This window comes from Lutra lutra, chromosome 9 (genome assembly GCF_902655055.1).
Source record: "Lutra lutra chromosome 9, mLutLut1.2, whole genome shotgun sequence".
NCBI lineage: Eukaryota > Metazoa > Chordata > Mammalia > Carnivora > Mustelidae > Lutra > Lutra lutra.
In genome coordinates this window covers 64,604,229-64,629,298 of record NC_062286.1, presented here as the reverse complement: position 1 = coordinate 64,629,298, position 25,070 = coordinate 64,604,229, and the positions used below count along the sequence as shown (strand labels likewise).

The 25,070-nt window shown below is 36.6% G+C and overlaps 1 protein-coding gene across 5 annotated transcripts in view; it reads left to right on the top strand.

The window, feature by feature from the left end:
- The window catches only part of VRK2 (VRK serine/threonine kinase 2), a 119,691-nt gene that overhangs the window by 47,225 nt on the left and 47,396 nt on the right, over window positions 1-25,070 (top strand). For all 5 annotated transcript variants that reach the window (XM_047744079.1, XM_047744080.1, XM_047744082.1 and 2 more), the window contains 3 exons: window positions 1,180-1,267; window positions 3,468-3,573; window positions 4,775-4,867. In XM_047744079.1, coding sequence (XP_047600035.1) covers window positions 1,180-1,267; window positions 3,468-3,573; window positions 4,775-4,867 — 287 coding nt within the window. The remainder of the gene's footprint in view (window positions 1-1,179; window positions 1,268-3,467; window positions 3,574-4,774; window positions 4,868-25,070) is intronic.

Genomic DNA, 25,070 nt, shown 5'->3' with positions numbered 1-25,070 from the left:
CTTTATATGCAATGTCAAGTTGTTGGTCTAAGCTACCAAGAGTTCTCTAAGTATAAAGATAGTAGAATGAAATAATTTGTAGGAAACCATTTGGAGTCAAAGATTGTAAGGAAAAGATATTAAAATGGACGGTAGATATATAAACAAAAGGAATGTCCATAGAATGGATTAGTGTAAGATATATGGAAATGTTTAAACATTAAAATAATTTAGACCATGAGTTAAAAGTGTTAGAAACTTGATTGTTGGGAAAGTAACTGGAGCTGGAAATCACATGTAAAAACCACCAGTTAGAGGAATTGAATGTAAAATGAATGTAAGCAAGCTGAAGAACAGCAGTAGCATTTTATAAATAGAGCTCTCAGGAAGTTAATATAAATAAAAATGATAATATTCAAGGTCCTCTGCATTGTTTTAGAAAAAGAATGATAAGACTAGCCTCAGTAATTAACTTTGTTTTCCTTAATAAAACCTTCTAAATATTATGACAGTACTCTTTACTAACTGTTTAAACTATGTCAGGGTGACAAATAGAATCCATTAAACTTGATTGTTTATTGTAGAGCTGTCATACTTATTAAACGTATATGGTAGAAAAGTGGGAAATAAGCTACCTGACGGTGTCAGTGGATTTGATTTTTTTTTTTTTTAACTAAATTTAATCAAAGCAGTTTCTGTATAACAATTTCATAGTGAGATGATTTTTTCTGCCCAATTTCTATTTTTTTCAACTACCATGGCTTTAAATTTTTAAGTAATGGAAAAGAAAAAGCTATCTCTCTACTGATTCTTTGGTACTTAACATATGTTCTATTTCATTTTATTTTAATTTTTTGAACATATGTTATATTTTAAAATTTAACATATAAGGGAATGAATTTTTTTCATAAATAGAAACACTTGTGTATATGATGCTAATGCATTTTATGACCATGACTACTTTTGTTTTGGTTATTATAGTTGCTTTAATTAAAAATTTCGGTATATGTTTTTATGTTAATTATAGTGATAAATAGAATTTGAAGCCACTAGATAGATGTATTTGATTCCTTAAAACATTTACTAGAAAGGTCTAATTTCTGTTTAGGTTAGCTAACTAAGTTTTAGGATCTATGAAAAAGTAAGAAATAACATTTCTAAAAATGTATATCTTTTTTCCTATTAAATATTTCTTTATAGTCGAAAACTGGATAGAACTCAAACAACTTGATTATTTAGGAATTCCTCTGTTTTTTGGATCTGGTATTACTGAATTCAAGGGAAGAAGGTAAAATGGAATTATTTTTACTGAGTTTCATTCAATGACTATGTCTTATGTGCTTTAATACCTTTGCTATGTAACACATTACCCAAATCATAGTAGCTTATAACAGACTACTATCATCTTAGTTTCCATGGGTAGCCAACATGGAAGTTACTCATGGAAATTATGGTTTCCCCAGATGGTTCTAGCTCAGGACTTCTGAGGATGCAGTCAGCTGTCTTTTGGGTTGCATTTATCTCAGGACCTGATTGGGTACGGATCTGTTTTCAAGGTCACTCGTGTGGCTGTTGGCAGGTCCAAGGAGATCTGCTTCTAAATACACTCATGTGATTGTTTGAGGGCCTCACTTCCCCAGGCCTCCCAATAGGTCTCTCAGTAGGCTGCCTCAGTGTCATAAAGACATGGTAGCTGGCTTTTCCTAGAGCAAATAATTGAAAGAGAGTGGGAGACAAACACACACACACACACACACACACACACACACACACACAGGAGCATGCATCCAAGAATAAAGCCACAGCCTTTTTTAAATTGAATCTTCAGAATTTAAATAAAAATTGGGGAAAAAAAAGTTAACATTCAGTGCAATATTGATTTTAGGAGTAGAGTTCAGTGATTCATTACATAGAACACCCAGTGCTCATCAAAGGTGCCCTCCTTAATCCCCATCACCTGTTTAGCCCATCCCCTGCCCACCTCCCTCCATCAATCCTCAGTTTGTCCTCCTTATTCAGAGTCTCTTCTGGTTTGCTTCCCTCTCCCCACCCCCTTCCCCTGTGTTCATCTGTTTTGTTTCTTAAACTCCACATGAGTGAAATCAGGTGGTATTTGTCTTTCTCTGACTTATTTTGAATCTTGCAGTGATGTCACATATTTCCACTATAGTCTCTTTGCTAGAGGCAAGTCACTAAGTCTACTCCACACACTAGAGGAGATTTAATTAAGCTTTGTCTCTTGAGAAAAGGCACAACAAAGAATTTGTAGAATATTTTTTTAATTGCCACATATGGCTAGTCCTCATATATAAATAATTGACTAGTGATTTTTAAAAAAGAAAAAAAAATCAGTTTGTTAGGTACCCCCTTTCAATAGCCTTTTAAGAGAGGTGATGTCTTTTTCCCTAGGTGAGGAGATAGGCTCAATGGTCAGTGCTTTGTTCAAATGGTCTTTAAATGCTGTCAATAAAAACAAAATGAACGATCAATAATCTTGGAACAAAGTAAAGGGCTGTTAATAGAGGACTGAGTGGCTGAGTGGATCAAGGTATGTCCATATCATGTAATATTATGTAGCCGATTAAAGAAACCAGTTAGAGCTATACCCGTTGGTTTGGGAGGATTTCAGTGAAATATTAATGAAAAAAGTATGATGCAGTAAAGTGCATATAATACCACATTTTTGTAAAACAAGGACAAAAATTCCTTTATGTCTGTGTTCATGTTTTTATACATAGATAAATGCAGACTGATGTGGGCATGTAAGTGAAAGGAAGAAAAGGGACAGAGGTACCAAACAGAAAAGAAGTACATTTTTTTAAAAAAAGGTTTATTTATTTATGAGAGAGAGAGAGAGAGTGTGTGTGTGTGTGTGTGTGTGTGTGTGAGAGTGTGGGAAGGAGAGGCAAAGAGCGAGGGAGAGAATCTCAGGCAGACTCCATGCCAAGTGCAGAGTCTCAATCTCATGACCCTGAGATCACAACCTGAGCCAAACCAAGAGTTAGACTAGACATTCAACCAACTGAGCCACCCAGGTACCCTGAAAAGAAGTACATTTTTAAAAGTCATGTTTATAAGTATGTATAGAAAGTAAAATATGATTTATAAGGTCAAGAAACAAATGTAAATAATATTCTATGTATGGGCAGATAATTTGTTCAAGGTCTTAGTGAGAAGATGATGAAATCAAAATGAATCAAACCAAGGACTCTTTAATTTAGAAAGAACATTCTCTTTTCACGATCTATGAGTGAGCGTGTTTCAACATAGCGTTCTCTTCTACTAGAAACTAACTGCAGAGTAGATACTGACTTGTATCTTTCTTAAAAGAACAGCAAGATTATTAATGTACATTCGTTCTTTAATGGTTCGGATTGCAGTGTTCTTCATTGTTAGGTTGGGGGTGTTTTTCCTTGTTTCAGATTCATAAATAGGCAGTTTCAAGCACTGCTATCTTAAGATCTCTTTTTGACGTCTCCTTCTTATAGTTACAGATTTATGGTAATGGAAAGACTAGGAATAGATTTACAGAAGATCTCAGACCAGAATGGTACTTTTAAAAAGTCAACTGTCCTGCAGCTAGGTATCCGAATGGTAAGAATGAATGACTTATTTCACATGCCTCATTTTCAGATTATTTACTTGTTACAATATACAAATCGTTGCCCTTTGTAGAATTATCAGAGAATGAAGGATTATTGCCCTAGAAATGTCAGTTATTTAGAGTAGAGGCTATTTTGGTGAAATTGATAACAGTGGGCTCTGTAAGTGACAGAATGTGCTGTGTTTGGCACTACAAACTCAATTAGGCATTGGTTCTACAGTCTGATTTTTTTTTTCCCCTCACAGCTTTGTTTAACATATCAGAACAAGCTTGCATTGCTATAAGAATAACCTCTCTTTTGTCGGTTATATTTATAACAATGCAAACTATGGCAAAATATATTATTTTCCATACTAAACATGTGATGGTATGGGGGTGCTATAAAGTTTTTATTAGGAGTTTGGGATGGTGGCAGTAATTAGTACGGCAATGAATAATACATACTTTGCCAAATAAGAAGCAATGAAATCTTAATAGCACCCACGCACACATTTTGTTTATACCACATATTTGTCTTATCTTGTTTGTGTTTGGTTTGCCCAAGCTCCATTTTCTTTTTTCCATTTTAAATAGAATGAAACTGCTCGCTCCAGGTCGGGATGTGGCAAATAGAACTCGTTAATTTTCCCGTTCATCCATTCATCCATTTAGGCAGCCAGCACATGTTTATTGAGCACTAGGCGTAGGTAACATGCACGGCTCCAGGGCTTCAAAGATGAAGCTAAGGTATTTTCTATTACTGTCCAGAGGGAGAATGCCTTTCTTTGTGTTCACGGACATGTTGTTTTGTTCTGGGGTCTCCAAAACTCGATTTATAACCATTGCTTGGGTGAGGAACTGCTGAGGGAGCTTCATGGTTATTTTACTTTGCATCTCCGATTTTGCTGTGTTTCTCCTCTTTGCATAGTGTGATTTGGCTACCACGCTGTGAGGGCGTAGGCATAGGCATTCTTGAATCTTGGTTTCCTTCTCTCAGAAGTTTAATTAAAACACTTGATCTTTGCAGATCATGGTATTCAGCTTTTTTCGAGGATAAGTGACCAGTACATGTGATAAGTGGATAAATACCTAAGTATGGAAGATGTCAGTTTGTTATTGTTAATTTGAAAAAATGTTACTCTATATTCAGAATGTTAGAAGTTGATCATGAGTTTGAAATAGTTACCGATATATATGTATTTCTTTTCGTAGTTGGATGTCCTGGAATATATACATGAAAATGAATATGTTCACGGTGATATAAAAGCAGCAAATCTACTGTTAGGTTACAGAAATCCAGATCGGGTGAGTACAGTATTAAGCTTCTGTTTCCAGGTGGAATCCTCACAGTATTATACAGAGACATTAAAAAATCAAACTCCTAACCTAGAAGAGTTTACAAATGAGTATTAACATGTTGTGATTTATCTTACCTTGTTCATCTCATTTAATGCACTAAACTAAGAAGTAATTCAGATGGGGAAACTGAGACTCAGAGGGGTTTAAATAATTTGTTAATGGACATATAGTTAAGTAGCTGAAATTTGAACTTCTGAGCGACTAAATAAAGAACCATCAAATCCAGTGGGAGATGGGATGGATTTGTGCAGAGAAAACAAATTAAAAGTCACAGTAGCTTCTCTTTCACTGTATAAACACATAGCTTTGAAGCAGAGCAGCATTTCCAGTGGCACTTTCTCTGAGGATGGAAGTATTCGGTACATTACTGTGCAGTATGGTAGCCATCAGCCATGTGTGGCTGTCGAGCCATTGAGACGTTGGTTGTGCACCACCAAATGCTGAAAAAGATGTGGAGCAACAGGATCTCTCATTCATTGCTGCTGGAAATGCAAAAGGGTATGGCCACTGTGAAGACAGTTTGGCGGTTTCTTTAAAAACTGAACATATTCATAACATATGATCTGCAATTACACTGCCTGGTATTTACCCAAAGGAGTTGAAAACTTACATCCACACAAAAATCTACACACAGATGTTTATAGCAGCTTTATTCATAGTTGCCAAAACTTGAATCAATGAAGATGTCCTTTAATAGGTGAATGGAGAAAAAACTATGGTACATCCAAACAATGCGATATTACTCAGTGTTAAAAAGAAATGAGCAGTCAGGACATGAAAAGACATGGAGGAAACTTAAATGCATATTACTAAGTGAAAATCTGTATAATTCCAACTCTACAACATTTTGGAAAAGGCAAAACTATGGAGACGCAAGGAAGATCAGTCAGTGATTGCCACTGGTTAGAGGGAAGGGAGAGATGAGTAGGCAGAGCACAGAGGATTTTTAAGGAAGTGAGAGTGTTCTGTGTCATACTGCCCTGGTAGGTACATGTTTTACACTTGCCAAAGTCCATAGAATGTTCAACACCAAAAGCGAACTGTAATGTAAACCAAAGACTTTCGGTTATAAGGATGTGTTGCTGTGTTCATCCATTGCAACAGGCATAATACTCTGGTGTGGGATGTCGATAGTGGGGGAGACTATTGGAGGGGTGGGGGCAGCAGGTGTATGAGAACTCACTGTACTTTTCCACTCAGTTTTACCTAAATTGCTCTAAATTTACCAAAATTGAATCTAACACTGCTCTAAAAGAATCTTTAAAAATGTGACTAGTGTGACTGAGAAACCGAATTTTAAATTTAATTTAATTTTGGTTATTAATTAATTATTTTATTTTACCTTGCTTCCCTCCCACCAGCTTTGTTGAGGTATGATTGACAAAAATTGCATATATTTAGGCTGTACAACATGTACAAAGTGATGATTTAACATAGAGTACGTTGTGTCGTGATGACCATCATCAATTTAACACATTCATCACTTCATATAGTTACTTTTTTTTGTTTTGTGGTGAGAACACTTAAGGTCTATTCTTAGCGAATTTGAGGTACACAGCATTATTAACTTTAGTCACCATGCTGTACATTCAACCGCCAGAACTTATTCATCTTCTAACTAAAAGTTTGTACCCTTTGGCCAACATCTCCGCATTTCTCCACCCCCCCCCCACCTCCCCCAGCCCCTGGCAACCACTTCTCTACTCTCTGGTGCTATAAGTTTCACTTTTTTACATGCCATATGTAAGTGAGATAATACAGTATTTGTCTTTCTGTGTCTGGTTTAATGTCTTCCACGTTCATCCATGCTGTCATAAATGGCGTAGTTCTTTTTATGGCCAAATAATCATTGCACATATCTACCTCATTTTCTTTATTCATTCATCCACCAGTGACCACGAAGTTTATTTACATATTTGGGCTATTGTGAAAAATGCCCTGGTAATGTGGGAGTGCACATATCTCTTTAAGATAATGATTTCTTTTCCTTTCAATGTACACCGAGAAGTTGGATTGCTGGATTATATGATAGTGCTATTTTGAGGAACTTCCATATTGTTTTCTGTTAAGACTATACCAATTTCCATTCCCACCAAGAGTTTACAGGATTCCCTCTTCTTCACACCCTCACCAACACTGAATATCTCTTGTGTTTTTTATAATAGCCATCCCAACAGATTGAATGATAACTCATTGTGGTTTTCATTTTCATTTCCCTGATGATAATAAGTTTGAGTACTTTTTCTTACACCTTTTGGGCATGTGTATATCTTCTTTGGAATAGTGACTATGTAGGTCCTTTGTGTATTTTTAAATCAAGTTATTTTCTTGCTAGTTCTTATATATTTTGGATATTAACCCCTTATCAGATCTGGGGTTTGCAAATATTCTCTACAGTTTTGTAGCTTGCCTTTTTATTTTGTTGATGGTTTCCTTTGCTGGGAAGAATCTTTTTGTTAGATGTAATTCTAATTTTTGGTTTTATTGCCTGTGCTTTTGGTGTCAGTTGAAAATAATCATTGCCACAACCCATGTTTATGGAAGAATTAATGCATACTATGCAAAGTAGTCCCTATCAAAATTCCAAAGACAAAATTCATAGAAATAGAAAAGGAAAAAACAATCCTCAAATTTATATGGAATCACAAAAGACCCTGAATAGCCAAAGCAATTTTGAGAACAAAGTTGGAGACATCCCACTTCCTGATTTCAAACTATATGACAATGCAATAGTAATCAAAACAGTATGCTACTGGCATAAAAACAGACACAGACCAGTAGAACAGAATAGAGAGCTCAGAAACAAAGCCATACATTTACTATCAACTAATCTTTGACAAGGGCATCAATAATATACAATAAGAAAAAAAATAGTCTGTTCAATAAATGATGGTGGGAAAACTGGACAGAGACATGCAAAAGAATAAAATGACTCAACCTACACCCTACACAAATATTAAATCTTTAACCCATTGAAGATCTAAATATAAGACCTGAAACCATAATACCAGAAGAAAATGCAGGGGAAAAGCTTAATTTCAGTTAATTTAAATTTAAGTAATTCCAAATGGCTAGTGGCCACTCTATCAGACAGGAGAGAGTTAAAAAGTGAAAAAATTTGAGTCTATGAAAAGTATATAAATCATAGTTGAATATTTAATAACTCTAGATGAGGAAAGAAATTTGAGTAATGGTACAAAAGAAAAAATTTTAGAAAATATTGAGAAATTTCAAATTTTAAAATGTCTATATTAAAAAAATTTAAAAAATGAAAGAAAATGAGAAATTGGAAAGCATGCTTATGAAAAATATTTGGGGAGATATATATATAGATATATATCTATATCTATATATATATAAAATATAGCACAAAGCAAAAAATTAGTAAGAGAAAACACCAGGTGATTTTCTTAAAATAATGATTGAAAGGAATGAACAGAGCACAAAAGAACACAGAACACATCCACTGTCAGAAGTGGATGAGAAAAGTTTACCATCACTGGAAAGAAGAGAGTTGCAGATAAAATAGTGAAGTACCATTTTAAAAGAACTTACCAGATTGGAAAAGCCAAAAATAATAATCTGATGATACTGAGGCTGAAGAGGGTGCAGGCTCTTGTAGAACACCAGGGGGAATGTAAATTAAATGGGAGTAGAAGAAGAAATTAAGTTAATGGAAGGGCAACTTGGCCATATATATTAAAATCCTTTAAAAGTCTGCAAACTTTTTGAAGGTGAAGTTTATTGAAGTATAATTTACAAACAGTGAAATTCACCCTTTGCACTGTACAGTTTGATGTGTTTTGACACATGTGTGTCTTACAACCACCACTACAATCAAGATACAGGGTGTTCCTGTCATCCTCAAACTTTCTCTCCTTCCGCCCCTGCATTCAGTCCCCTTCTCTGGCCACTGGCAATGATCTCTGCCCCAGTAGTTTTTGCATTTTTAGAGAATGTCATGTAAATGGAATTATGGGATATATTCCCCCATGCCTGGCTTCTTTCACTTCCCATAATGTTTGTGAGATTAACCCATGCTGTAGTTCATTAGTAGTTCATTCCTCTTTAAAGATAGAGTATTCCATTGGCACTACTACAGTTTATTCGTTTACCTGTTGAAGATTTATGTTATTTCCAGCTGGGGGAGCAAATATTAATAAAGTGGCCATATGCATTCATGTAAGGGTTTTTGTGCAGATACATGTTTTAAGAACTGCTGGATACATAACTAGGAGTGGGTTTCTGGGATCATAAGGAAGTGTAAGTTTAACTTAAAAGAAGCAGCCAAACAGGTTTTCAGAGCGATTGTACTGTTGTTACACATTTCCACCGGTGACGGGTAGTTCTCCACATCTTGCCACCACTGGGTTTCATTAGTTTTTAAAATTTTACCCACTATAGTATCTAGTCTTAATTTGCGACAGTTATGTAATGACTAATGATACTGAGCATCTTTCATGTGTTTATTTGCCACTTTTCTTTGATGAATCAAATGTGCCCATTTTTAAATCAGATTGCCTTATTTTAAGAGAGTTTTATGTTTTAAGGACAGGAACCTTCTCTCAGATCTTTGCAGATACTTTCTGCATCTGTACCTTTCCTTTTCTCTCATCAGTGTCTTTTCAGAAGGCAGATGTTTTTAATTATGAGGAGGCCCAATTTATGATTTTTTTCTTTCATCCTTTCTGCTACTTCTGTCCAAAGCCAGGATCATAAAATGTTTTCTCAAGAGTTTTCTTCAGCAAGTTTTATAGAACTCTCATGTTTAAATACCTGATCTGTTTCAGGTTTGTATTTGGTGCAAGGTTAGGGTCAAGGCTCTTTTTTGGGGGAAGGGGAAACATATACATGTGCAGTTGCTCCAACACTGTGTTGAAGTGAACATCTTTTTCCCTATGAATTGCTTTGGCTCCTTTGTCAAAATTATTGACCGTCTATGAATGAGTCTATTTCTGGATTCTTTTTTTTTTTTTTAAGATTTTATTTATTTATTTGACAGAGAGAGATCACAAGTAGACAGAGAGGCAGGCAGAGAGAGAGAGGGAAGCAGACTCCCTGCTGAGCAGAGAGCCGGATGTGGGACTCGATCCCAGGACCCTGAGATCATGACCTGAGCTGAAGGCAGCGGCTTAACCCACTGAGCCACCCAGGCACCCCTATTTCTGGATTCTTTATTACAGTATCAAACAGACAATATCACACTTTCATGGTCTTGAAGTTAGATAATAGGAGTCTTCCAACTTTGTTCTTTTTTTGTTCAAAATTATTTTGACTATTCTGGCTGCTTTGCAATTCCATATATAATATTTTAAAATAAGTTTGTCAGTTTCTGTCCAAAACCATGCTAGGATTTTGATTGAGATTGTGTTGAACTATAGATTAATTTGAGGGAATTGAAATCTTAACAATATGAGTCTTCTGACTAAATGCCAAGCTAATTCACTGGAAAATGGATGATCTTTGTAGTATTCATTTTTATTACTTTAGTTTTCACATTTAACTTCAAAATATTTTTTTAAAGATTTTTATTTATTTATTTGACAGAGCACAAGTAGGGGGAACTATAGGCAGGGGGAGGGGAAGAAGCAGGCTCTCTACCAAGCAGGGGCTGGATCCTAGGACCCTAGGGCCATGACCTGAGCCAAAGACAGATGCTTTTTTTTTTTTTAAGAGATTTTATTTATTTATTTGACAGACAGTGAGAGAGGGAACAGAAGCAGGAAGAGTAGGAGAGGGAGAAGCAGGCTCTCCATTGAGCAGGGAGCCTGACAACAGGGCTCCATCCCAGGACCCCAGGATCATGACCTGAGCTGAAGGCAGATGCATAATGACTGAGCCACTCAGGTGCCTCCAAAATATTTTTTTAAAGGTTTTATTTATTTATTTGACAAGTAGAGAGGCAGGCAGAGAGAGAGGAGGAAGCAGGCTCCCTGCTGAGCAGAGAGCCCGATTTGGGGCTCGATCCCAGGACCTTGGGATCATGACCTGAGCTGAAGGCAGAGGCTTTAACCCACTGAACCACCCAGCCACCCTCCAAAATATTTTGTAAATTTCCTGTGTAATTTGTTTTTGACCTTAGGGTTATTTAGAAATATGTTGTTTAATTTCCAAGTATTTGGAAGCTTTCAAATTCCTCTCTGCTATTGATGTTAATTTAATTCTCTTGTGGTCAGAGAACTACTCTCTGATTTCTGTACTTCTAAGATTATTGAGAGTTACTTAATGCCTCAGCATAGGAGCTAACTTACTGAATATTTCATGAGCCCTTGAAAAGAATACATTGTCTGTCTTGGGGTGGAGTGTTTAATAAATATGTTAGGTCCAGTTGGTTCCGTGTTGAAATTCCCTACGTCCTCCCTGAAGAGAGTATGGAAACCCCCAATTATGATTATGGATTTATCTTTTTTTCCCATCAGTTTTTGTTTCATATGTATTGGAATTCTATTATTGGTATACATGTTTGGGATTTTTATGTCTTCTTTATGAACTGTCTCTTTTATCATGTTAAAATAAGAGGTTTTTTCCCTAAAATATTTCTTGTTCAGAAATCAACTTTGTCTGAAATTAATATAGCCGCACCCCCTTTCTTTTGATTAGTGTTTGCATTATATATCGTCTCCATTCTTTCAATCTATTTTTGTCTATACATTTAAGTTAAATGTCTTGGAGACAGTATGTTCATTTTGAGGCTATTTTTAAGCTTTGCTAAGATAAGTCTGTAAGTAGCCTATTCTCTGTGGATATTTTATTCCTACATTTTTGCTGTAAAGTTTTGTGACTTCTGTGGAATTCCATGTGAGTTGGTCAGAACTGGTTGGTCAGAACTCAACTCCCAGAAATCCTTGTGCAGATTTTTCTGGACCTTCCCCTGCCTCACACACCACCCTGCCACCTTGTAGCTCCCTCTTCTTCTGAACTCTCTGGAATTTGGGGCTCTTTAGGAGCCTCCCTGAACTCAGTCACCGTCTCAGTGGGATTGCTGTACTCCAGTTAGGAGTTCCTACCTGTTCCTGAGTTGGGAATTGTCACCAGGCAGAAAGCTGGGGCATCTGTGGGACTCAACTAATCTTTTTTTCCCCATTTTCTCAAGGATTTCAGTCTTGTGCTGCCTAGTTAATATCCAAAAATATGTGTATCTTTCATTTTATCCAGTTTCCCAGGGGCAGTAGAAGTGTAAATCCAGTCATTGTATTCCTTTTTGCCCAAAGAAAAAAGGGCTAGTTTTTAATAATTTGTGTGTGTGTGTGCATGAATTATCCACTCCTGTCTTTTGCCCATTTTTATCTTTTTTTTTGTTTTTATTCCCTCAGTTTTAAAATGATCTTTAAATAAGCATTGTATAATCCCTTTATCTATTACAGATTTTGCAAATATTTTCTTTCAATTTGCCTCTTGTCCTTTGATTATACTTGTGATGTTTCATTGCCACGTAGAAGGTGAAACTTCTATTTTTAATGTCACATTTATCAATCTTTTATTTGCTGGATATTGAGTCATGGTTAATAACATTATTCTACAGACAAATTTTATATGAATTTAATTGTATAGTTTCATTTTTTACCTTTAAATCTCTTATTAATTTAGAGGTGTTTTTTTTTTTTAAATTTCTTTTCAGCGTAACAGTATTCATTGTTTATGCACCACACCCAGTGCTCCATGCAATCCGTGCCCTCTCCAATACCCACCACCTGGCTCCCCCAACCTCCCACTCCCCACCCCTTCAAAACCCTCAGGTTGTTTTTCAGAGTTCATAGTCTCTCATGGTTCACCTCCCCTTCCAATTTCCCTCAACTCCCTTCTCCTCTCCATCTCCCTATGTCCTCCATGCTATTTGTTATGCTCCACAAATTAGTGAAACCATATGATAATTGACTCTCTCTGCTTGACTTATTTCACTTTCATATGACAAGAGGTATGGACCCAATTTTATCATTTTCTAAATGATTTTCCAGTTTTTCCAACACTATTGGAAAAAAAAAAGTTTGGTCCAGTGATACTAGATGTCACCTTTGTCATATACTAAACTTCCATACGTACTTGAGTTCATTTCTATACTTTCTACTGAATCCTTTCGGTCTAATTATGTTTCATAATTATACTAGCTCAGTAATTGCTGAGGCTCTGTAACGTATTTTAATATCTGGTGATATTTAGTGCCTTGTAACTTTTCTTTTTCAATATTATTCTAACTATTCACATTTTTCTATATTCTTTTGTTTAGCTTCATTCACAAATACTTGTTGACATTTTTATTGGAATTTTGTTAAATTTTTTTTAAAGATTTTATTTATTTATTTGACGGAGAGATCACAAGTAGACAGAGAGGCAGGCAGAGAGAGAGAGGGAAGCAGGCTCCCCGCTGAGCAGAGAGCCCGATGCGGGACTCGATCCCATGACCCTGAGATCATGACCTGAGCCGAAGGCAGCGGCTTAACCCACTGAGCCACCCAGGCGCCCCAGAATTTTGTTAAATTTTTAAATTAACTTGGGAAGACCTGGAATCTTTATGATGTAAAGTTGTTCTTCAACAACAAGGAATGTGTTTGTATTTCGTCAGTTTTACATTTGTATCTTCTTGAGTATTTTCTCTTTCCTCACATTAACTTTTTCACATTTCTTGCTACACTTATTCCTTCCTACATTTATTCTTCTTATTTTATTTTTATTTTTTTAAAGATTTTAGTTATTTATTTGAGAGAGAGAGAGAAAGCATGAGAGGAGAGAGGTCAGCAGGAGAAGCAGACTACCTGCCGAGCAGGGAGCCCAATGTGGGACTCAATCTTGGGACTCCAGGATCATGACCTGGGCCAAAGGCAGTCACTTAACCAACTGAGCCACCCAGGTGCCCTATTTTTTTTTTTTAAGATTTTATTTTTTATTTGACAGAGAGAGAGACCACAGGTGGAGAGGCAGGCAGAGAGAGAGGGCGAAGCAGGTTCCCCGCTGAGCAGAGAGTCTGACGTGGGGCTTGATCCCAGGACCCTGAGACCATGACCTGAGCCTAATACAGAGGCTTAACCCACTTAGCCACCCAGGTAGCCTCCTACCTGTACTTACTCTTGCTGCACTTATTGTCACTGCTATTTTACTCTACTGTTTTATCTTCTAAGTGATTATTGTTTGTGTATATGAATATTATTGATTTCTGTGCATTCACTTTATATCCTGTTAATTTACTGACTTTGAAATTGCTTTAATAATAATCCTCTAGGGTTCTCATAGGAAACATTTCATATGCAAGTAGATACAATTGTCTTTCTCTTCCAGTTCTTATATCTCTGACTTGTTTTGTCTAATTGTATTGCTGGTACATCCAGTACATAGGAAATAGTAGTGAAGGTAGTGATTATCCTTACCTCTTCCTGATCTTAGTGGAAATTCCTGAAGTTTATTGCATTAAAAGTGATGCTGGCTTTAGGACTAAGGTGCGTGTACCTGTGTGTATGTAAGTGTGTACATAGGTGTGTGTCCTTATAGTCATATTTGGGAAATCATCAATTTCTATGTTCTTTTATTTTTAAGATTTTATTTATTAGAGAGAGAGAGAGAGAGAGAGCACAAGCCAGGGGGAGGGGTAGAGGTAGAGGGAGAAGCAGACTCCCTGCTGATCATGGAGCCTGACATAGGGCATAATCCCAGGACCCCAGGATCATGACCTGAGCTGAAGGCAGACACTTAACCAATTGAGCCACTCAGGCACCTCTCCTATGTTCTTGAATGGATTTTTTCTTTTTATGGAATGGAAATTGAATTTCATTAAAGATTTGTTTAGGATGTATGGAAATAATCGCATTTTTCTCAGATCAATTAATATGGTGTGATATATTGCTGTGCTTTTAATAGTGAACTAACCTTACTTGCCAGGAGTAAATCCCACTTTGTTATAGTATATTATTTACTTAATATGGTGTTGAAGTATGTTCACTAATCCTTTATGTAGTATTTCATATAGGTATTTATAAGTGAGGTTGGTCTGTAATTTCCTATTTCTGTACTATTTTTATCAGATTTAGGTATCAACATTCTGTTTCATAAAAAGAATTTGGAAGTTTTACTTCATTTCCTATGTTCCAGAACTATTTCTTTAAATTGATACCATTTGGTTTTTGAATATGAAACCATCTGGTTCTGCTATTTTTCTGTGAGGCAGTTCCTTGTAACTCAACTTTTTCCCATGGAAATGTTTAAGCTTTTTATCTCTATTTGGGTCAATTATATTAGTTAACCATTTTGTCTGGTTTTTCAAAATTTATTTGTGTGGTGTTATGTGTTGTAGCCTCTTGTGACTTTTAAATTTCTTCTACTTCAATGGCTGTTTTCTTCTAGTTATTTTTTGTTTTTGCTTCCTTTTTTCTGCCTTAGTAAAGGTGTTTATCTTTCAACACACCTGGATTCTGATTTATTAATGAGATATATTTTCCCTTATATATCTCATTAATTTTTGATTTTGCCTTAATTATGTCATTTCTTGTGCTCTTTTAATTTACCCATTTGTTCTTTCTTTTGGTACTCAGTTTCTGATCTATTTCATTTATTTTCATTAATTTTTTTTTTACTTCCCTAGTGTTTAAGGCTGTGATTTTTCCTTTATGTTTATGTTGTACTCATAGATTTTAATATGTTTTTTAATATCTTTATTTTTTAGAAGGTTTTTATTTTTTCTTCACCAAAAAGTTGTTCAGTAGATTTTTAATTTTTTATGTAGAAGGACCTTTTTAAAATTTTTCATTATTAAATCTAGACCTATGACAAGATGATCAGGGTATTGTTTATGATAATTTTACATTTCGGAATGCACTGAAGCTTTTAGTGGTGACTGAGAATAACAGTTTTTGTCCATATTCCATGCCTATTTGGGCCCTGCATTAGGCTCCATACTGGGTGTGGAGCCTACTTTAAAAAAAAAAAAAATCTGTTATTAGTGTGGGTTTTTTGGCCTCAAGGGTCAGAATCAAGTTCTCCTGTAGTTTTTGTTTCATAAAGATCCTTGCTCTGCTACTTGGTAAATATTCATTATTTATATTTGCTGCACTTCGTATGTGTTTTCTTTGATCTTATATTCTTTAAGGTTTCTTTTTTTTAGGGGGGGGACTATCTATGAAAGTTCATATTTTTGCTGTAGTGATTGCCTTGGTATCTGTGCTTTTTAAAGATTCTTTTTGCTCCTTCTGTCTGTATTTAATCTTTTACTGCTGTCTTTCATGGTAGTTGTTTACTTCTACCTACTACTAATTCACTATTGCTTATTTTATCTTCCTCTAATGTTGTCCCCTTAGTTTTTAGTCATTCTACTTTACCTTGTCAGGTCATGTATTATTTGTATATTCTTCATTTATCACCACCCTTGTTTTGGTCTTAGATATAGTTAAATATATTAAATATTCACCTTTCTCTCCTTTTGCCAAAGTTACCCACTCATCTTTAGATTGAATGAAACTAATCTTGTAGATTGCTCAAAAAGTGCCCCTTGCATTTTTTTTTTCTTAAGATTTTATTTATTTATTTGACAGAGATCACAAGTAGGCAGAGAGGCAGGCAGAGGAGAAGAGGGGAAGCAGGCTTCCCACTGAGCAGAGAGCCTGATGTGGGGCTCGATCCCAGGACCCTGGGATCATGACCAGAGCCAAAGGCAGAGGCTTTAACCCACTGAGCCACCCAGGCGCTCCTGTCCTTGAATTTCTTGAAAATGCTGATCTGTTGCCTTCTTTTGCATGTTGCTTTTTTTTTTTAATATATTTTTTTATTTATTTGACAGAGAGAGATCACAAGTAGGCAGAGAGGCAGGCAGAGAGAGAGAGAGAGGGAAGCAGGCTCCCCGCCGAGCAGAGAGCCCGATGCTGGGCTTGATCCCAGAACCCTGAGATCATGACCTGAGCTGAAGGCAGAGGCTTTAACCCACTGAGCCACCCAGGCGCCCCTGCATGTTGCTTTTAAGAAGTCTGCTGCTGATTTTATTCTCTTACCAATGTATGTTATTTTCCTTTTTGCCTTGTTGTCTTTGGGATTTTTTTTTCTTTATTAATAATGTCTAATGTTTTTAACAGGATGTGCTTAGAGTAGATCATCCTTTATTGGTTTTCCCAGATATGTGGTGGGCCCTTTTGATATGCAGACTGGGCCTTTCATTTTCCAAAAGTTTTCTTGGATTATAGTTTTAAGTATTATTTCACTCTTCATATGTGTTTTGAATTAAAATTATAGAGAAAGGAACTTGAGCAATAAGGTGTCTTAATGAAAAGAAAAAAACAAGTGGAAAACGAGATTCAAGAGTAGAGAGGAAAGAATTGTTGAATGATTTGGCAAGAGAAAAAGGCAAGAAAAGTTGACATTCATATAGCCTTTGACAAAGCACTACACTTGCAAGGCCTGAGATAAAAATAGGAAATAGACTCTAGGAGGTGTTGGTGGAAATAACAGCTGTCTTAGTTAAGGTGGAATGAAAGGGTCCTGACAGGGATGATAGTCAAAGTAAAGTTCTGGATAGCCCTTTGGAGGCACACTTGATGTTCTGGGCCATTTCCATTTGTGTGTGTGTGTGTGTGTGTGTGTTTAATTTTCCAAATACTATTCAGACTGGGATCACTGTTTTTACCTATAGTCAGACAGGTAACCTCATTGAGAGTTGAATTACATTGTAGATTATGTTAGTCTTCTTTTCCTTATGTCTTCATTGCATTTTGGCCATTTCTTGGTAACTCATCTCGTACTCTCCAAATTTGGAATTTTGCAAACTCTCAAAGTGTACACCATTTACCTTCTTTCTTTCATCATGTTTATCATTTTTTGTTGAAAAAAAATCTGTGGAAAAGTCTCATTTAAAAAAAAACCCCATGATTTCTTTGTACTTCTTTACAACATCTCCATTTTAGTAAGATTTCTTTTAAAAATCTGTTTTAAACAGAAGACTAAAGAAAATGCTTCAATGGTAATATTGTATTCAGTAGAAGAAGAAGAAAGAAACTGAGTGTATTGATTTGGTTAAAAAAATCCTTTAAATCAAAAATTAAAATTATGTTAAGAAACATCTGCTTACTTTCAGAAAAAACGTTAATCAATCTCAACTCTATTTTGAACATTTATTGTGTACTAGACATTATACTATATTTTTGTTGTTGTTGTTGTTTTTTAAAGATTTTATTTATTTATTTGAAACCAAGCGAGAGGGGTGCCTGGGTGGCTCAGTGGGTTAAAGCCTCTGCCTTTGGCTCAGGTCGTGATCCCAGGGTCCTGGGATCAAGTCCTGCATCGGGCTCTCTGCTCAGCAGGGAGCCTGCTTCCCTCTTTCTCTCTGCCTACCTCTCTGCCTACTTGTGATCTGTCTCTCTGTCAAATAAATTAAAAAAAAAAAAGAAACCGAGAGAGTGTGTGTGTGGACACGAGGGGCAGGGGCAGAGGGAGAAGAAGAAGCAGACTCCCTGATAAGCAGGAAGCCCAATGTGGCACTTGATCCCAGGACCCTGGGATCATGACCTGAGCCGCAGGCACTTAACCAACTGAGCCACCCAGGTGCCCTTGTGCTATATTCTTTAAGTAAAATAATGTTTCTAAATTTATGCTTCCCTGATAGATAAGTAGGTAACATCCTCTTAGACTACACAGGTTTTCTAACTTTTGTTTAGAAACTGCACTGATGTTGAAATATGATACGGTAATTGCACAGTTGATTACTGGAAAGTTAGGCTTATTGGGTGTTGTTATGGTATTTGGAAAACGAATGTGCCTTTCTGATTTCATTACTTATAACGCCATTACTAGAAATGTTATCCAGTGGTGGTTTTGCCCCTGAGTACCACACCCTTGGCTGTATGTCCCAGTGTCACTAGTGAAGAAAGGTGAGGCAGTTTAACTAAAATCAGGGTTTGTGCACCTTTTTAAATTTTTTTGTTTCAGAGGTGCATATATTCTACCTATAAAGGCCAACTTTATTATTATTTGATCAACTTTGTTGATCAAATGCACATCATTTTTAAAATTTTTAATTTAAATTCCAGTTAGTTAACATACAGCGAGTGTAATACTGGTTTCCGGTGGACAATATGGCTTATTCAGTACTTCCATATATCTCCTGGCACTCATCACAGTAAGTGCACTTGCTTTTTCAAATTTTTTTATTATCTATTTATTTATTTATTTATTTTTGTTTTTGAGAGAGAGATTAGGGGAGGGGAAGAGAGAGACTCTTAAGCAGGTTTCATGCTGGGCATGACCATGAGATCATGATCTGAGCCAAAATCAAGTCAGACACTTAACTGACTGAGCCACCCAGGCACCCAACAAGGGCCCTCCCTAATCCTCATCACCTATTTGAAATGCAAATTTCCCCCACCCACCTCCCCTCTGGTAACCATCATTTTGTTCTCTAGCGTTGAGTCTGTTTTTTGGTTTGCCTCTCTTTCTCTCTTTTTTATCCCTTTGCTCATTTGTTTCTTAAATTCCACATATGAGTGAATCACATGATATTGGTCTTTCTCTGACTGACTGATTTCAGTTGGCATAACACCCTCTAGTTCCATCCATGTTGTTGCAAATGGCAAGCTGTCATTTCCGCTGGCCAACTAATACTAATACACCATGTATATCTGTACCACATCTTACAGCTGCTATAAACATTGGGGTGCGTGTATCCCTTTGAGTTAGTGTTTTTCTATCCTTCTGGTAAATACCTAGTAGTGCAGTTGCTGGATCATAGGATAGTTCAATTTGTATCTTTTTGAGGAATATACTTAACTGTTCTCCAGAGTGGCTGCACCAGCTTGCATTCCCACCAACGGTGGAGGAGGATTCCTCTTTCCCCACAGCCTCACCAACACCTGTTGTTCCCGTGTTGTTGAGCATAGCCATTCTGACAGGTGTGAGGTGATAACTCATTATGGTTTTGATTTGTATTTCCCTGATGACCAGTGATACTGAGCATGTTTTCATGGAAGCGCATCATTTTTTTACACAGCAGCTTTTACGTGAAGACTTTCGGGATGATTCTGGTTTATACTGATTTCCTTTTCCAATTTCCTTTGGCTTCTAATACGTATTTTAAATGCAAAGGCCCTCAGTCTCAGTTGTCTTATATTCTGAACTAGGATGGACTCCTTGGGGCTTTTGTAGATAGGTTTACTCTGCTGCCTTCTTTTGTATTCCTCACAGTACCTAGGTTAGTGTTGCTTTTGTAATTACCCTTTAAGAAATACTTCATTGATGGGACGCCTGGGTGGCTCAGTTGGTTAAGCAGCTGCCTTCGGCTCAGGTCATGATCCCAGCGTCCTGGGATCGAGTCCCACATCGGGCTCCTTGCTCATCAGGGAGCCTGCTTCTCCCTCTGCCTCTGCCTGCCATTCTGTCTGCCTGTGCTTGCTCTCTCTCCCTCTCTCTCTCTGACAAATAAATAAATAAAAATCTTTAAAAAAAAAAAAAGAAATACTTCATTGACTCAGGCAGTTAAGGCCGTCTTGATCTCACTTAGTGCCCAGATTGACCTGATTGCTCAGGTCCCTCACCCCGCCACGTTCCATGTGTTTCTGCTCCAAAGCTGTCTGCTAAGTTAAAGACCCCCACAGGTAGAGAAAATAGTTCCGTGTGTCAGCAAATGGAGGGATAAGTATGGCTTAGGAAACCTAGCATTTTTTAAAACACTTACTTGACTACAGGGAGTTGTATTGGACTGAAAGTCAGGAGCTGAGGTTCTAGACTCAGTGCCATCCCTGAGCAGCATTGCAACCTTCAGCGCATGTTTTAATCTGCGAGGTCTTTAGTTCTCCAGTTGATAAAATATGAAACGTTGAGTGATTTCAAAAGTTCCTTGTAGCTCTAAAATTCTGTGATTCTCTAAAAATGTGTTTCCGAATGCTTAGTGCTCGTTGCATAAGGTAATGTTTCTTATGTTTCCAAAGTGTCCGCCTATTGTTGTATAATGAAGGAACTTAAAAAGCTTAAATTTAGAAAAAATTTAATGATCTGGGAGCAGGAATTGAAGTACCTGACCTGTATCTGGTGATAAAATGCTCACTTTCATCCATAGGGTAGGGTCATAAGCGTCATTAAAGCTGCTTGTTCACTGTTTGCTAGAGGGAATTCTAACATAAGCCATTTATCAGTTACAGTTACTTGTAAGATAAAGTGCGAATGTGTATTTATAAGAATTTTGCATGGTATATGCACATATATGGTACCATTTTTAGAGGTAGCATTTCCTTTGTTGAATATATATAAAATTTAGTCCCAATGATACCTCTGTACTGCATTATCTTTAGAGTAGTATGATATATCTTAGCTTGATAATACCAGAATATTACTGGATGGTACCCCTGGTAAGGCTTCTTTAAAGTATTTTGGTGTCATGGGGTTAGGGTTATACTGTAGATTAAATAACGTGGTAGTGTTTACAGTCACTTATAACATGCAGTAATGTGTACATCATTCTTCCTTGTGAGGTTCTGATGTACACTTTTAGTTGAGCAAAGGGACTTTGAAAATTATTCCTATGATTTTAGATATTTGAACTTTTAAAATGTTATGAGTTTTATATTAATAGAATTGTTTGTTAAATACACACTTCCACTGAGTTTTTTGTCTCAATACAATTTGTTATATGAATATGATTTTAAGATTTAATACCTTGTATGTATCTCTACTCATAGATCAGTTTTAAAAACTTACTATTTGGGGATTCTTTTAGTATGATTTGTCAAATAAAAATAAAGTCAGCTCCGAATTTTATTCCCATCTAACATTCTTTAATGTGTTAATACTGATATGTTTTATTGCACTCCAATTTATTAAATTACCTTAAAATTGTTGGAGTAATCAAATGTATTTTAGCTCTGTTATCTGGTAGTGAATGGTGTTTCTATTATCAAAATTTATTCTTAACATGTGTATATTAAAATGTCTGATTTTAAATCAGATTAGATCCATATAAAAAGGAAAAATTCTTATTCAAAATACTATGCAAATGACAGTAATATGAATATAGGCTACCAGAGTCTTATTGGAAGGCGATGAGTGGAAAATATTGAAGAAAACAACATTATAATTATGATTTAGAAGCCATGGTCTCCATATTTAAAATTAATATTTTGTGAAGCTTATTTCCCAGTGCTGGGACTCTGAGATGGGTAAGAAACTAACTGAAAAGGAGATAATTGTGCCTCTAGGAGGATACAGTGTTTTTTAACCTTTTATTTTGAAAAATTTGAAACATATTGAATAATAGAGAACTCCCGATACCCATGACTTTGATTTAAAAATTAACATTTTGAAATTTTATGTATTTTTTGGCTGAAATTTTTAAAACAATTATATATATCATGACATTTTATCTAAATATTTATGTATGCATTTCCAAAAAACAAGGACAATTCACCATATTATCTCCGTGCTCTTAACAAAAGCATCACTCCTCATTGTCAGGTACAGTTTTATGTCTTCTGCTTTCTTTCTCCATTATCCTAGCATTTATTAGAAAATGGGAATACAGACAATTTGTGTTCTAATTGCACTTAAGCTCTTTTTTCTTTATTTTAAGATTTTGTTGGGGCGCCTGGATGGCTCAGTGGGTTAAGCCGCTGCCTTCGGCTCAGGTCATGATCCCAAGTCCTGGGTTCGAGCCCCGCATCGGGCTTTCTGCTCAGCAGGGAGCCTGCTTCCTCCTCTCTCTCTGCCTGCCTCTCTCCTTACTTGTGATTTCTCTCTGTCAAATAAATAAATAAAATCTTTAAAAAAAAAAAAAAGATTTTGTTTATTTATTCGAGAGAGAGAGTAAGAAGGAACACAAGCAGGGGGAGTAAGAGAGGGAGAAGCAGGCTTCCCTCTGAGCAGGGAGCCTGATGCGGGGCTTGATTCCAGGACCCCGGGATTATGACCGGAGCTGAAGGCAGATGCTTAACGACTGAGCCACCCAGACATCTTGTGCTTAAGCTCTTTTTTCCTTTTTTAAAAATTATTTATTGCCCAGGACTTCTCTATTATAACTTCCCTTTTTATAATTGAGTCACCTAGATCATGTGATCTCTTGATCCCTTTTAGCTCTCATAGCCCCTGACTTCCTGGGTAGAACTGGTTGTGAGCTACAAATTTGACTTGGGAAACTACTGGTACAGAACCAGGTGAGCATGATTTCTCTCAGTTTAATGTCCATCAGGAGAGCAAGTCTCTAGTCTTGGAGAAAACAAAGATTGTATTTTATTCACTGATGTGTATCCAGCAGCTGGCACAGAGCATGGCATATAATAAGGACTCAATAAATAAATGATGAGTGAACAATGAGTAATTGAATAGGTTAATGCATAAATGAATTGATTAATTAGCCATTCAGTGTTCAGTAGTAACAGATAAAGCCAACCAAGAGGAGCTGGATATAGCAGAGCCACATATAGTAGCTAAGGCATTTGCACATTTCTTATATTCCTATTGGGAGAAATCTATCCCATGTCAAGACATCAGTAGTACTTTATATAGCCATCACCAGTGCTATTTTTTTTTTTAATGGACAGAGCTCTGCCAGCATGTTCATGAAGAGAAACAGAAATAGGAAGTACTGTAGGTTAAATTGTGTCCCCTCAAAAGATGTTGAAGTCCCAACCCCCAGTCTTTATAAATGTGACCTTATTTGGAAATAGGGTCTTTTTGAGTTAAGATGAGGTCATTTGGGAAGGCCAGGATCTAGTACAGTTGAGATTATAAATGAGAAAACTTGGACATAGAGACAGACCAGACATGAATAGAGGAAAGACAAGCGAAGAGACAGGAAGAAGGCCTTCTATGGACTTGGAGCACCTGAGATCACCAGAAGCTAGGAGAGAGGCATGAACAGATCATCTCTCCCAGCCCTCAGCAGGGACCAACCCTGAGAACATCTTGAGGGCAGGCTGGGAGCCTCGAGGACTAGAAGATGCTACATTTCGGTGATCATTTAAGCTACCCAGTTTGTGGTACCTTGTTAGAGCAACAGCCCTGCAAAACTAATACAGGGACCTAGACAAATCTTTGCGTGGAAGTTGAGATAATACATTTTCCAAACAATTTTAATAAAAACCTCAAGAGAATGTTCTGTTGCATGTAAGTTATATGAAACAGAACATTCTCTTGAGCATGAATACCAGTGTATTTTGGACATATGTGAGCACCAGGATAGGGAAAAAAAAAGGGGGGGGGGAGTGAGACCAGAGGGGAGAGAAAAGTACCCTCTTTGATTATTCCTAGGGCCACTCTGGCCGGGCCAGATCAGCTAGTGTTTCTAACAAGATTTGTTCTTACACATGGGATCTCTGGGCAGTTAATTCTTGCCCATGTGTGGTGGGATTTTCATAATAATAGACTGTTTATTCTGGAGCTAAATGTCCTTGTTCAGAATTAGAAGATATTAAAAAAAAAAAAAAAAAAAAAAGGTTGTGGGGCACCTGGGTGGCTCAGTAAGGTTAAGCATCTGCCTTCAGCTCAGGTCATGATCTTGGAGTCCCAGGATCGAGCCCCACATCGGGCTTTCTGCTCAGCGGGGGCCTGCTTCTCCCTCTCTGTGGCCTTTCCCTCTCAAATAAATAAAGTCTTCTAAAAAAATTAAAATTAAAAAAGGGTGGTTTACTTTCTCCTGATCTCAGGCAAAAGGTTTAATGGAGAAAGATGGCAACTACTTGCATAACTTTCAATAGAGATTCAGATTAAAAATAGTTGAGGGTGTGAGCTCCAAAAACCTCCCTGGTTTTGCCTCTTACTAGCAGTTTGCTTTGCCATATCATTTCACCTTCCTGTGCTTCTGTTTCCACATCTGAAAATAAGGATAATAGTATCTCCCTCACAGAGGGAGAAGAAGTGATTCAAACATGTGAAAGACTTAGACAATAAGTGGCACATAGTAAGCTCAGTAAGTAATAGCCAGATGATAATTTCATTATTTTAATACTTATGACAAAAGATTACCATATCTTACTTTGCTTTCCAGGAATTCTTTAGACATGATGATGTTCTGGTTAGATATTAAGAAGATGGTAATGAGTTGGATTTAATAAGTGTAATTCTCCCCAGATGTGTAGTTTAATGATAGACATCCCTCCAGTTGTAGGGACCAGAACATCCAGGGTGCGTTTTCTATATAAGGGAAAGATTTCACATTTTAGGAGTGTATGTGCAGTGTAAATATAGGATGGCCCATTTAGCA